The following is a 15,346-nucleotide window of genomic DNA, read 5'->3' as shown; positions in this document are numbered from 1 at the left end:
AGGGCTTTCACTAACCACACCCTCTCCAAAAGACATTACACGATGTGATACCCACAAGCGAGCCTTCTCCGTAGTAGCCCCCACACTCTGGAATGCATTGCCTGAAAGGCTCCGCTTAACACAAGACTATCTCTATTTCAGGAAGCAAGTGAAAGCTTGACTCTTCAACCAGGCCTTTACTGGAAGAAGTAACTAACTCGCTAGTCTCTCTCACACACACAAGGAGCACTCAGGCTGCATATAGCACAGCAGGACATGTTTATCCACTCCTACTCTAGCTAACATTTAACCATTTCTCTGACCTCTTGTGCAACTTTCTTTAAATCAATCACCTTACTTTCTAACTCTTCCTACTTTTTTACCCTTCTATATGTTACATCTTTGCTTTACCCTTTGCTATCACCTATAATGTTCTATTACGTATTGTGCTGACATTGTAAGTAGTATACCATGCTATACTTTGTATTGTTTTTGAATATTTTTACTGCTGTAATTGTCTATTGCTCATGCTTGATCTATTCTTACTGTACACTGCCTTGAGTGAATTCCTTCAAAAAAGTGGTAAATAAATCCTAATAAATAAATAAATAAAATGCAATAGCAAGAAAAATTGTTATTTCTCAAATATGCAAGATTTTTAAGGATTTAGGGCAGACTTTCCCTAAGAATAGCCATCATACACATCACAGCTATAGTTCCTAGTTTTTAGGGCTCTTACTTTATCAATCTGTAGTGCTTGTGGAAAGCTTGGAGTTGCTAATTCTTGCAGTAACAATGGCAATACTTTCACAAAGTCAGTGGGGTGTGGCAGCTCAGATCTTCTCTCGGGCTCTATGAATTGATGAATACAAATCCAGAAAAATCAGAAGCCCTAAACCCCTTGCCCTCTGGCTGCTCCCTCCCCAACCCACACTTACTCCCTCTTCATGCTGAACTTGTATCCTCACCAGTTTTTTCCTAGTCAAGCAGAAGGATTGCCAAGACAGGCAGTCACCCCTACAAGCCAACCTACTTTCCCAAACCCCCAGAAACTAATCTGCTGCCCCCAAACCAGTCATCTAGCCTCACCTCTTCTTCCTCAAATAGCCGGCCTGCTCTCCCATTCAAGCAATCAGTGAGCATTGCTTCCTTTCCCCACCTCCTGACAAGAAGATAGCCAGTGTGCTCAAAGGCCCCGCCTAAAGAACCAGACAATTCCTAGCTAAAGCAGCCAACTGCCAGAATCAGAGTATAAGAGCCTTCCTATTCAGTTCCTCTCACTGCAATGTGTTCTTTTTTTTTTTTTAATTGAGTTTTGAAATATTCAAAGAACGTCTTTGAACAGGAAATTCAGAAATATAACAATATAGGAAAAAGTGCTATACTTCACCCTTTCTACAACAGTGTGTTCTTTTTAGTGCATAAAAAGGCTCTCACTATGTTATATCCATGTGATGCCTGTGCTTTCATTCTCCAGATGAGCTTCCCTTTCATTCTCCTGAGAATAGAGGGAGACTCTAAGTGCTACAAGAGTCAAGCAAACTGAGAGCCATGCTGTGCCTGAATTTGAGCTGTTCCCTGCACTAAAAAGAAGATGCTGTCGAGAGAGGAAATTGGGGAAAGCAGAAAAATGAACTGATGATTTCTATGAGCCCTGCAGCTGGCCAAATTCCGCAATGCAACTCCAAAATTATGTGGGGAGGGGGAATTCTGTGCAAATTCTGTGTTGCGCAGGTGTGCAGAATTCTGCCAGGAGTAGAATTTGTGGAGGGGCATTTTCAATATGACATCTAAGTCTGACTTTGGACGTTTTGCAAAAAACGTCCAAAATCTGAATAGCAAAGAAGTTCATTTTCAAAAAAAGAAAAACGTCTTTTTTTTTTTTTTTTTTAATACTGTTTAGAACAAGGTTTTGTAATTTGGATGTTTTGTTTTTTGGTCCATTTTTGGGAAACAAAACCCATCCAAGTGCAAAACGTACAAAGTCAAGCCATTAGGATGTAGGAGGAGCCAGCATTTTTAGTAGCCTGATCCCCCTGGCATCCCAGGAAAGCAATTGGGCATCCTAGGGGGCACTGCAGTGGGCCTCATAAAATGCTCCCAGGTACACATCTCACCATTGCTCCCTTGCCTTGTCTGCTGTCTGTTGCCCCCCCCCCCCAACCCACCCCACCCCAAACCCACTACCCCCAACTATACACCACTACCATAGCCCTTATGGGTGAAGGGCGCACCAATATGTGGGTACAGTAGGTTTCTAGTGGGTTTTGGAGGGCTCACAGTTTCCTCCACAAGTGTAACAAGTAGGGGGAGGTAGAAGCCTGGGTCTACCTGTCTGCAGTGCACTGCACCATTACTAGACTACTCCAGGGACTTGCATGCTATTCTAAAGGACCTGAGTATAACATCTGAGGCTGGCATAGAGGCTGGCAAGTAATGTTTTTAATCACATTTTTGGGGTTGGGAGGGGGTTAGCAACCACTGGGGGAATAAGGGGAGGGTCATCCCTGATTCACTCCAGTGGTCATGGTTATTTAGGGCACCTCTTTGTGCCTTATTCATTATAAAAACAGGTCTAGCTCAAAACGTCTTATTTTAGTCCTGGACGGTTTTGTTTTGTTCCATTACAGCTGAAAAATGTCTAAGTCTTAGGAACGCCCAAGTCCCGCCCTGAACACGCCCATGACACACCCCATTCAGATTTGGACGCACTTCTGATGGACTTCATAGAAAAACGTCTAAAAATAGGTTTCGAAAATGCTGATTTGGACGTTTTTGTGAGAAAAACGTTCAAATGCTACTTTATGCCACTTTTTAGACGTTTTTCTGTTTTGAAAATGAGCCCAGTAGTCTCTGAAGAGCTACTGTCAGCAGTGGGAATGTATTGGTAATATTGCTGTGTGGAAAGTCCTACAGGTTTCCCATAGCATGATATTAGTTTTTATTGGTATTATATTTCTACCATTTTATTATTGATGAGTGCAGTGTGCATCCTGATACTGATCTCTGGCTGCATAAAGGGAAGCAACACAGGGATGTCATTTTCCACAGGACCATAAAGAATTTTATGGAGTTGGACTTTAGGTATCTGTCATGTTGTTGACCAATTGAAGAACAGCATGCTACTTTTGTCTCTTAAAATACTGTGATACATATTATTGTCATGTACTGTAGTGGAATATTTGCAGCTACTCTCAGAACAGATTTACATGTTCCCTTTTCTTCCTTGCTTTGTATGTTTCAGTTGACAGCGTTGCAGTGGAGGAGCAGGAGCGGGAAAGAAGGCGACAGGTGGTAGAAAAGTTCCAAAAGGCGCCTTTTGAGGAGATAGCTGCTCACTGTGGAGCCAGAGTAAGCACTGAGTTAATTTGTTGACACATATATTGCTGTTTCTGTGGTCCATATTTTCTTGGGAAAGGTTTCCTTGGGAAGTATTCCACTGAGGTACCAAGATAACAGATGGGAGCATCACTCAGTAAATTGGCATTGCGGAATACAAATGTCTAGATGAACCTTATAACACATTAACAAATTTTCAGTAGAACTCACTTTAACATATATTTATATGCAAAAAATATAATACTTTTTCCGAAGAGAAGAGGATGAAAGGCAGTTATATTAATGTTTTGAATTTCAAAATTTATATTAGGGCGTATTTTGACATTTAAAAATGTAGTGGATAACAGCACCTGTTGTCTGGATAAAACCTGCTGAATGGGATATTCAGAGGTACTATCTGGATAGTGACTCTGAATATCCTTACAGATTGCGTCTTCACTAGGGGGCAGATTCTATATATGGTGCTCAAAATTGTGTGCACAGGTGTGGGCATACGCTCAATTTGCACGCACAATTTAATTGGTTAACAAGGTCACATGACGCCATGCCTGGTCACATGACACCATGCCTGGGAGAAGTCGCTGAAGATTGTCTCTTCCACTACCTCCTCTCAAACTCCTTTACATTTCAGTGCATATCAGCTCTAAACATCGGGGTCAACAGGAAACCATTCTTAACATGGGAGCTTCAATTTTAAGCAGAGGGTGACAAAATCTCTCTGTAAAGATTGGCTGGGGAAGAGAACATGGTGGCACCAGCTAGTTTGCCATGTCCAGCGTGAGTGCTGCTTGGATTGCTGAAGTGGTGGTTGAAGTGATTACAGCAGTGGAGCCTCTATTGGATCGTTGCCTCTTACCCATTGATACCAAGATAGAAAAGGCCCAAGAACATCAATTCCTGATATTCAAAACCATTTAACCGGCCAGTAATGGCACCTGGCTGGTTAAATGGCACTTAACTGTCTACACAGCGATATTCAGCGGGTGATAGCTAGTTATCCCCTCCTGAATATTCCCGGTTAGCACCTATCACCTATATTCAATTCATATCCGGCTATTGTAAGCGGCCACATCAAGCCGCTTAAATAGCTAGTATATCTTTAGCCAGTTTAAAGTTAACCAGCTATCTTTGAATATCTGCTTAGCTGGTTAACTTTAAACCTGCTAAAAATAAACCAGATATTGAATACTGACCACCGGAAGTGGCCTGGCATTGAATACCCGGGTTGACCACAGACCATGTGAGTTAGCTAGACTCCATCCTACGGTCTGAATATTGGACCTCAAGAGACCCTAAATTGGGAAATCTTGCAGTTTCAACAGAGAACCATGATTTGGAGGACCGGGTCAAAATTGTGGAGGGCTCACGGGCCCAGCTATAGAAAACCCTAGCCATCTATGAGGAGAAGCTAGAAGACCTGGAGGACAGGTCAAGATGGAGCAATTTATGCCTTGTGGGGCTCCCTGAGTCCATTGAAGAAAAGGAGCTGATTGGCTTCCTGGAGACCTGGAGGCATATTTTCAAAGCACTTAGTCTTCCAAAGTTCCATAGGTTTCTATGGAACGCCTCCTGGTTATCCAGAGATTTGAACCTACCTGAACATCTTGGACCATTGCACGTGGAGCGAGCGCACATACTTGGGTTGAGACAGATGACAGCTACTTGCCCTATAGTGGTCATACTGAGAGTTCTGAATTATACACATATAGCTGCCATTCTACAAGCCATTAGAAATGGGCAACCAATTTCCTACAATAGGAAGGTTTTGTGTTTTCAAGATTATTCTACTAACGTGACCTCACAACAATGCAGCTTTACAGTGCTCTACACCCAACTAGTTGAGCGCAAGATCTGTTTTGCTTTACTGTACCCAGCTTGCCTGAAGGTAACTTACCAAGAGAAACTACAGATCTTTGATACGAGTTCTTCGGCACAGGCTTTTATTGTGCAACTTCCAGAGCTGACTAGTTCTGCAATTATCAATCCTTGAAGCCAGGTGGCCTGGACACTCTCAATACGTCTGATGTTCTTACCCATATTTTTGGACTGTTGCCAAGATTGCTTCCTCTATGAGGGGAATTGGGAAGCAGCACACTCAGTTCCTGCAGTGCTGCCAACAGTTTGGTATCTTATCATTAATCTCTTCTGGATAGTTACCCTAAATGGGCTTTATCACATTGGAGCTGTTTGGAGCAATATCACCTATGATGACCTAGAGGAGAGAGCTCAATGATTTTCTACTCACAAGTCTTCAACGACTTCTAACGTCTGGGGATTTCTATGTATGCCATTATTGCACAGCTTTTTGAATGTGTAGACTCCGGCTTTCTGACTATTTTTGTTTCAGTTACCTAGCATCTTATGTTGCAGTGGGTTATTCATGGCTTATGGACTTTAGGGGATCCTGGCACCTAATTTACATGCAGGATTTACACCAGCTTTCAGGTGATGAAAATGCTCGTGCCTAAAAGTTGGGCGTGGATCCCGGAGGTACGCCCTATTCTATAAACAGTGCCTGACTCAGAGCACCATTTATACAATAGTGCCGAGTGCGGTTTTTGTTTGGTGTCTAAATCTGGGTACTATTTATAGAATTTCCTCCCTATATGGATAATGCTGGTGTAGAGCATGAACGGAGCCAGGGCAATCCTGAAACGTATTCGTAGATATTCAGTTTGCTATCCCGACAACTTATCTGGATATGGATAACCTAGGAAAAGATAGAAGGCTGTCCTAAGTTATTTGGATAAGTCATCGGGGTAGCAGACTGAAGGGAGGGGGGTTACCAACTGTTAAGAGATGTTATTTTACTGTTAACCCCAGTTATCAGTAACAAGGTCTCATTGCATAAAATGGGACCTGTGTTAAAATAGCACAAGCTATTGGTAAAATAAATCATCTTAACAGTAGCCTGCATTGATAATTGTGCTCCTGGATCTTGCCACTAGCCAGATAAGTTCTGGCACTGGCCACCTTATCCAGATATTTAGTGCCCAATAGTGATACTGGATATGTGGATATTTTTTGACCACCACAGCCAGCATTTAAAAAGCTGCTGACTGTGGCACCTGAATATTGACCTGGTAATTTCTTTACCATTGCACGCCATGGAGTCCATTATTCTGAGTTATGTAGGGCTCTGATTCACTGAGAATGGAATCTATTATATACCATGAATCTTATGCTTCATCTAATATTTCCGTATTGAAATTAATTAATATTTTTAATTGTACTTTTTTTTCTTATGGTGGATACTTTTGGCCATTTGCATAACTGCCGAAAATATTCAACTTGCAGTCTTTTCTAGTTTTGAAAGTCATACATCTTTGCAAGTCCATGTTGGTCTGACCCCTAAGGAATGCATGAAAACGTTTTCTATTGGATGTGTTTGCAAATCCAGTGCTAGCTCAACAGTGCAAAAGCAAAACAAAGCTAAATGCAGCTAAAGTGTACTCATTCAGAATTCAACTTGTAATGGAAACTCTGGAATAAATTTTCAGCTGGTGGGGTCATCAACATTAAATATGTGTATCAACGTTAAATATGTGCATTAGCAGAGACCATACCAGCACTCTTCATTTATGTTAGGAGGGCTATTACCTAGAAGTTTCTCTGGGGTAGTATTTACTAAATTGCATTAGCCCCCTGATATGCAAAATCATTTAACCGGTCAGAAATGGCACCTGGCTGGTTAAATGGCACTTAACTGGCTATCCATAAATATTCAGCGAGGGATAGCTGATTATGCCCCGCAGAATATTCCCGGGTACCTCCTATAAGGTAACCGTCTATAGCACATGCTATAGCCGACTATCCCCAAATATTCAATTCATATCCGGCTATTGTAAGTGGCCACATTGGACCACTTAAATAGCCAGTATATCTTTAGCCAGTTTAAAGTTAACCAGCTATCTTTGAATATCAACTGAGCCGGTTAACTTTAAACCAGCTAAAATAAAAAACTGGATATTCAATGCCGGTCACTGGAAATGGCCCGGCATTGAATATCCGGGATGACTGCTGACAGTGAGAGTTAACCGGGCTCCCTCCCACGGTCTGAATATTGTTCCCTAAGTGTTTAACGCAACTTGCGGTAACAGCTCGGCACTGCATTAACAGTGAGTGCATGCTAATTGCTGCATTAAACTCACTTCTAATGCAGAAATTCCAATTAGGGGTTCTGGTATGGGCAGAGACTAAAGTCTTGCAGTTGACATGGAGGAGGTTGCTGTATGTTAATTTCTAACACAACGGATAACATGGTGCAGTTAACTGCACATCCAGAGGTGTAGTTAACTGCATTCCATGTTTTGGCTATGTTCTTAACATATAGTAGTAATCAGTGCTGTGTATTAACTGAATGGCTTGCTTTCCCAAAGTTTTGCCCCCCCCAGCAATTAATGTAGAGGTTTTGCACTTCATGCATCTTAACTTTGGCTGAATGCTTGTTGGATGCAAAAGCTGTAGGCATTTCAGTGTTTTTTTCTGAACTGTTGTAGTCAAAGTGTTTCTCTCTGGCTGAGGTTTGATTGGCAGCTAACTGTTCATTGGTTATGGTTTATTGATTTTAGTATACCGTCTTTTGCAAGTAACAGCAAAGCTGTTTACAATATAAAATGTAGTCTTTACAAATAAATTATGCAGGAAAAAGTCTGGCTGCCTTAAGTCGAAAATGTTATCTTCAAGATGAGGGTAAGTTGGAAGGCTTAAAATATTGGTGATGCTCTTTGAAGCTGTTTTGCTAGAATGGAGAACAGGTTTTATAGCATGGAACAATATGTATGCCCTGTTCCTCAGATTAACAAACTTTTCTCTATTATTTTAGGCCACAATGCTTCAAAGTAAACTCAACCAAATCTTTGAAATTACAATTCGGTAAGTGTAAAAGTTATATTAATGCATCACCTTAGGCATATCTCTTCATAAAGGCATTTAATAACTCCAACTAACTAAGGGGCCTTTTTGCTGTGGTAAAAAGTGGTCTTAACATGCCCTTATACAGATTTTTCCCATGTGCCAAGGCCATTTTTACCACAGCAATAAAAATGGTATTTTTCTATTTTTTTATTCATGGCCATGTGCTAATTAGCATTCAGCCATTTTCAAAAATCACCGCATGACCACTTACTGCCACCAGTTCCTGTGCTACAGTAATGTGGATGCACTGGTTAGCGCAGGAATGGCTGCTCTCTGCCTCCTGATATTCCCCCTTAAAAATTATATATATTTTTAGTGCACACTGATATGGCAGTTACCGCAGGACACCTGAGTGCGTCCTGTGGTATGCCATTTTAAGCTGTGTTAGGTTTGTGTTAGCAACTAACACAGATTAGTAAACGGGTCCTTTATAAATATAAAGTATGTTTTTATACCATGTGGTTTCAGCTTTATGCCTTTATACTGTGATGTAACTAGTACATTAGGGGCCCTGTTTACTAAGCCGCGCTGTAAGAACGCTAACGTTTTTAGCACACGCTAACTCCAGATACACCCATAGGAATATATGGGTGTCTCTAGCGTTAGCACACTAATCTATCTTCAGATTCCACATCTTCCTTCAAAAGATGGAATTTTTCCTCTTCACACAAACAGTATCAATACCAACCTTTCTATCGCAGAAGGCATCAACCTTATTCCAGAAATCTTCAGTCAAGACAACCACAGCAGATTTCTTAGCAATGTGCGAGGCCTCGTGAACGGAATTCCCAGCCCACTTCAACTACCACTCTTCAAAAACCCAAACTGAGCTTTTGACACACTGCTTTTAAAAGGTCAGCTTGCTCATTTTTGCCACACCTGGATGCAAATTACTACAGATGAATGGGTTTTCAATTTGATAAAACAAGGCTACAAGCTGAACTTTCAAATAATCCCTCCAAACTTCCCTCCTTTACTGAACAAGGCTATTCCATCCCAGTCAGAGTTACTATTCCAAGAAATACAGGATCTTCTTGCAGCAAATTCTAGTTCCCCATTCTCAGAAATTTCAGGGGTTTTATTCCCATTATTTCCTTATTCCAAAAAAAGACAGGGAAACTCATGCCTATTCTTGATCTCAGGCAACTAAACCTCTATCTCAACAGAGAGAAATTTTGAATGTATTCCCTTCAAACCATCCTTCCTCTTCGGCCTCAACATAGCTGGTTAGCAACCCTCGACTTAAAGGATACTTATGCCCATATTCCTATTTATCCATCTCATGGGAAATACCTCAGATTCGTCTTCAACCATCTTCACTTTCAATACAAAGTTCTTCCATTTGGCCTATCTGCTGCACCTAGGGTGTCCACAAAGACTTTAGCAGTAGAAGCAGTCTATCTCAGGAAGAAAGGCATCTTTGTCTCCTTACTTGTATGACTGGTTAATTTGTGGGCACAGCAAAAATGGGCACAAACAACTATCCTGCACTACTTACTCATCTGGGTTTCATTATCAATCATCAGAAGTCCAATCTAATTCCCACCCAGTCCATACAGTTTATAGGAGCAATTCTAGGCACTGTTCAAGCTCAAGCTTTCCTTCCACAAGAAAGGATTCAAGCTATTCAATTACTTTCCCAAAAACTGCTCAGTTCAATAACCTGTACTGCCAGGACCCTTCTGAGACTTCTAGGTCGCATGTCGGCATCTACAGTGATGGTCTCCACGGCAAGACTCAAAATGAGACCAATGCAATGGGCTCTAAAACTACAGTTGGACCAAAACAAAAATCAGTTCTTCCACAAACTTTTTCTCATTCCTCAGGTTAAGTGAGGACTACTATAGTGGATTAAAATTCCCAGTTTGACAGAGGGCACTCCTTTCCATCCTCTAACCACATTACCTTAACAACAGAGGCTTCTCCTCGAGGCTGGGGAGCTCATCTTCAAGATTATTGATCCCAGGAACAATGGTAAACAACAGAAAGTTCCCTCCACATCAGCCTCTTAGAACTGAAGGCAGTTGTTTTTGCAATTTGTTTGCTTTCCTTCTCAAAGGGAAAACAAGTCTTTTCCAAATGGACAATCAAGTCACAATGTTTTACTTGAACAAACAAGGAAGCACAGTCTCCTTACCTCTCTGTCTAGACTGTTGTTCTCCATTTACTGGCAGCAATCCAAGATTCTTATCTTTCAGGTCCTTCCTTTGCGGAAAAACTGAGCAGAATACTTTTACCCCACGAATGGTCCCTTGCATTTCTGACAACAGGGAGTACCAGTGGTCAATCTTTTTGCATCAGATCAAAACTTCAAATGCCAGAAATTCTGCTTCAGGATTTCTTCCAATCTCAGTCTCCATAAAAACCCTTTCCAGCTGTCCTGAACACAGGGCCTGTATTACGCCTTCCCTCCTTATCCACTAATTTCCAAGAACATATGCAAAGTCATTCAAGATACAGCAACTCTTATTCTCATAGCTCCAAGTTGGCCTTGACAGTCAAGGTATCCTCGGCTCCTGAAATTATCAGTGGTTCCACCCATCTACCTGGGAGCTCATCCACATCTTCTCACCTAGCAGAATGACAAACTTTTACATCCCAATCCCAAGAAGTTATCCCTAACAGCATGGAAGCTGAATGGATCAATGACTCTTCATTGACAGTCTCTAATATACTGATTGCTGCTAAACCATCTACCCAGAAATCATACTCCCTTAAATGGAAGAGAGTTACCATTTGGTGTAGACAACATGACTACATCCTACTTCCATCTCTATTCAGTCTCTTTTGTCTTATTTACTCCACCTCTCTAACACAGGATTAAAACTATCATCCATTAGAGTACATCTCGCAGCAACTTCACACCAAACTTCTGAATCTGGATCCACACCACTATGCTTCCATCCCATGGTCAAACATGAAGCAACTCTCCATACATTGGATTGTCAAAGAGCTCTTCTTTATTACCTTAACAGAACAAAACCATGGGCAATCTTCACAGCTTTTCCTTTCCTTCCACCCAAAATCTCTTGGCTTACCTGTAATCAAACAAACTTTATCCAACTAGATTGCAGACTGTATAACTTTCTGCTCGCAACAAGTGAACCAGCCAGTGCCATCAACCATTGGGGCTCATTCTATGCATGTGATGGCTACTTCTACAGCTCACCTAAAAGGACTTATTAGATATCTGCAAAGCAGCCACATGGGCCATACCATATGCTTTCACCCAGCATTACTGTTTAGAACTCGCCTCCTACACAGATGCTAAATTTGGTCAAGCTAACCTACAGTAATTGTTTTCATAAAGTTCCTCCACCCACTCAGGATTCTCTTGGGTTGCTCCACTGGAGACTTGGACTTACATAGCAACCCTCAGCTAGGAAATCATCAAGTGTGTCTGCATTATCCTGTTCCACATAGTTGCTTTCCTATAACAGGTGTTCTCTGTGGACAACAGGAAAATGAAGACACACCTTCCCACCCTCCATCCCCTCAACATGGAATATGTACATATCACGTGCTTCAATTACTTCTACCATGCATAAAGTACTCTCATACCCTTCTTTACCACAGTGACAATTTGTGGTACTACTGCTTCATTTGTAACCTGGAATTCTAGTTCCCAGTTAACTTCTGCTCTTTCTAATCCTTCCTGACTACTCATAACTAAAGAGCTACAGTTCATGCCAAGGCAGGAAGCAGTCACTCTCACATGATTGGTTGGTTAAAAGAATCACTCACAATCAAGCTAGGGAGAGCGTGTCTGGGTAGGTAGCCTGTGGAGGAGGCTACCAAGTGTGTCTGCATTTTCCTGTTGTCCACGGAGAACATCTGTTACAAGTAAGTAACTATGTTTTATCAAATGAGTCATTATAGAGTGCTTAAATAATGCATGAATAAGTCTGAACTCTGAGGCTTTTACCTCCATATTTTTGAGTTTTGAAAAAATTTGAAACATAACACCCATATTTCAGTGGATGTGTTGTGATGTTTGCAGATTAGATGTTTATATTGTTTATATTGAGCCTGCAAATATGTGGGTAAATGTAACAAATAATAATAATATCTGATCCCATGACTTTCTCCACCTTTAATTTTTCAAGTTTTCCATAAACACTTTCTTCTGTGAATGGTGCAATGTCTACTCCATTCCCATATATATTCTTGGCAGATGATTGTGGTCCTTCTCCTGGATTTTCCTCCATGAACACAGAACAGAAGTATTTGTTTAGCATGTTCACTTTTTCCTTATCACTCAACGCATAGCAGGTCTCAGCATCTTTCAGTCTTCAGTTCCATTTCTAGCCTTCCTCTTTTGTCCAACATAACTGAAAATGTCTTGTCACTTTTTTTTTACTTCTCTAGCCACTTTTTCTTCCACTTATGCTTTTGCTATCCCTATGTCCCTCTTTGCTTCTTTGAGTTTTACCCTGTAAGTTTTACATGGTGTTAAATGGGCAAAATTTATATAAGTCAATATAGGGCTGCAATTAATTCATATTGCTGTAATGGGTAACAGTGTCTTTTCCCAAGTATTATGTGTAGAATTATCTGGTTATGTGTTATACATACATGGAGTCATATTTTTTAAAGGTTGTGCAGAAAGGAATTCAGACATCCAGGTCACGACATGGAGAATTCCCACAGTATTTAACAAGAGGTTAAGTTCATCATAGAGCCTTTTGTAAAATAGGTGTAAGACTGCACATTGATGGCTCTCCACATCCAGCAGGAGCAGCATTTTGAAAAAGGTACACATAGGGAAAACAAATAGAAACGGTGCTCCAACTCAATATGTAATAAGAGCACATCCAACGAATGGCAGTTACGTCTTTTGGATATCCATTTGTTGGATGTGCTCTTATTACATATTGAGTTGGAGCACCGTTTTTCCATTGCTCGCACTGTTATTTTGGATCATTATTATCCCACATTGTTAGCTTCTATGCCACACAGTATTTGTGACCCCTGAGCAGGCGGTCTATCTGCCAAAACACAGTCCAGTGTCGGGTCCCCTGTATGGTGCTTGTTTCATAAAGACTCATATTTCATCAATTTGTTGGCTGGAAGTCATTTGGTCATCTCCTACTGTCTCCCTTGGTCCTTGGATTTATTGTAGGGGTTTGTTTCCTGCTTCCTTTTCTGCACTCAATCCTGTAGCATCAGTTCTCCTCCCAATCATCCTTCCAGGCTTTGATCCCTCTCCCAAGATTACTTCTGCCAGCATCTGATGTTCCTCCCCACCCCACACACCCACAAAGCATCCAATCACCCACTTTCCCAATATATCTGATTCCCCCAGGTGCCTGCAACACATGTAGTCTTTCCTCACCCCTGCCACATCCTAGTCCCGCACAGGTGCCCCTCTGGCAGACTCCTTCTCCCTGATTCTCATCCTGAGTCTTACTGGGTTCCCTGGTGTCTAGCCGGAGCAAGAATGATCCCCATTTGCACCTGCTCTTAGGTCCCAGATTCAGAAATGGCACCCTGACCCTTAGTGGTAATAGCACTTGGGGGCAGGAATAAATGCCAGTGTCTAGATATTTTGTTATCATCGTGAATTGCCTCTGAAAGATGGGGGATTCCTTGTTGATATTGTTAGGACTGCCCAACTACTCTGCATCCCTACCATACCTCCTAGCAATATATAGGTGCATGCCAGTATACATGTGAAAAAGCTGCTATTTATGAGTGGGGATGTTTCTAAAATAAAGGCTATATTTTAAAGAAAAAATTTTTTTTCTTTGTTGCAGGCCACCTCCAAGTCCATCTGGTACAATCACAGCTGCTTATGGCCAAACACAGCATCATTCAATCCCAGTTTATGAGATGAAGTTCCCAGATCTCTGTGTCTACTGACTAAAGGGATGTGTTGAGAAAGAAGAGAGAAACCCAGGAAGATAGATCTTTGACGACATGAAACCAGAAAATAATTGACCTCTGTAAACAAGACTGTGTCATGAGAACTGCAACTTTTGTGAACTGTGTTGCTTACAATAAGGTTCCTGTATTATCAAGATATGAATAAGATATTTTATCTGTACCTTTAAGATTGAAATCCTAGACAAACAACATGATTCTCTGGGAAGACCGACTATTTTGATCCCTATGCTTGTTCTTAAAGACATATTTGGAGATATCAGCATTCACGAGGGAGAGAAAATGAGAGAGAGAATTGGAACATTTCTCCCGATCTTTATTTTGTTGTTTTTCTTGAGGAGGTAATATCAAGATGAGAGATCTTAAGCCATGTTGCCATGAAATACTGCCATGTATATAATGCATCTAATCATAAACTGCCAATCCTGAGTCGTCATACTGAACAGCCAGTGAATGTTGTCTTCCAGATTTGCATCATGAAACTATAGCTTTTAGCCACTGAGCTCTTTACCTTAAGATGATGAAGGGTGTTCTTATGAGCTGCCACATTCTGGAATAAGCTGAATCCAGAAATAACCTCATCAGGAACATGCAGCTTCTACGCCATTGTCTACTCTTCCTTATGAGCAGGATGTCTTGTTGAAGTCTTCGGTGTCAATACTTCTGTAATGTCAAGCAGATCCAGCTACATCGTCTCTTTGCATTTAAGAAATCTGAATGCATCAAGGAACTAAAACAGCATGTGATGCTCTTAGAGACAACATCTTCCCCTTATACATCTTCCATGAATTAACTCCAATAGTCTAGTAAATCCTTTACCTTCATTCATGGAGGGAGGTTGTTCTCGCTTATCCCTAGAAATGTGCATTATTCTCTTCATTCTTTTTCTTGCACTGTATTTGAAATACTTTTCCTGCATATTTAAATTTATTATTGCTTGTATTCTAGTGTGTGCATAAGTGATTGTACACCCTATAAATCTGCTTATAACATATTGTGTTGTGTTAGTGCTGCAACTAAAAGACTGTTTAACAGCAACAGAACAAATGTTTAAGTTTGAAAAGCAGCCCACCTGCAAGAAAAAAGATATCCTTATAAACCCTTTTGCAATAAGGGTTACTTTTCACTGGAAAAAATCCACTTTGACAAAACAATGAGATCAATATTTAAAAACACAAAAAACCTTAAATGTAGGCACTGCACAAAATTCACCTAAATGGTTGCATAA

The 15,346-nt window shown here is 40.9% G+C and overlaps 1 protein-coding gene across 2 annotated transcripts in view; it reads left to right on the top strand.

The window, feature by feature from the left end:
• The window catches only part of EFR3B (EFR3 homolog B), a 295,910-nt gene extending 280,819 nt beyond the window's left edge, over positions 1-15,091 (top strand). For both annotated transcript variants that reach the window (XM_030198680.1, XM_030198681.1), the window contains 3 exons: positions 3,224-3,330; positions 8,144-8,193; positions 13,992-15,091. In XM_030198680.1, the coding sequence (XP_030054540.1) occupies positions 3,224-3,330; positions 8,144-8,193; positions 13,992-14,097 (263 nt within the window). In that variant the 3' untranslated portion in view covers positions 14,098-15,091. The remainder of the gene's footprint in view (positions 1-3,223; positions 3,331-8,143; positions 8,194-13,991) is intronic.
• Positions 15,092-15,346: the final 255 nt, after the last annotated feature.

This window comes from Microcaecilia unicolor, chromosome 3, assembly GCF_901765095.1.
Source record: "Microcaecilia unicolor chromosome 3, aMicUni1.1, whole genome shotgun sequence".
Classification (NCBI taxonomy): Eukaryota; Metazoa; Chordata; class Amphibia; order Gymnophiona; family Siphonopidae; genus Microcaecilia; species Microcaecilia unicolor.
This window is presented reverse-complemented; position numbering and strand designations above follow the sequence as displayed.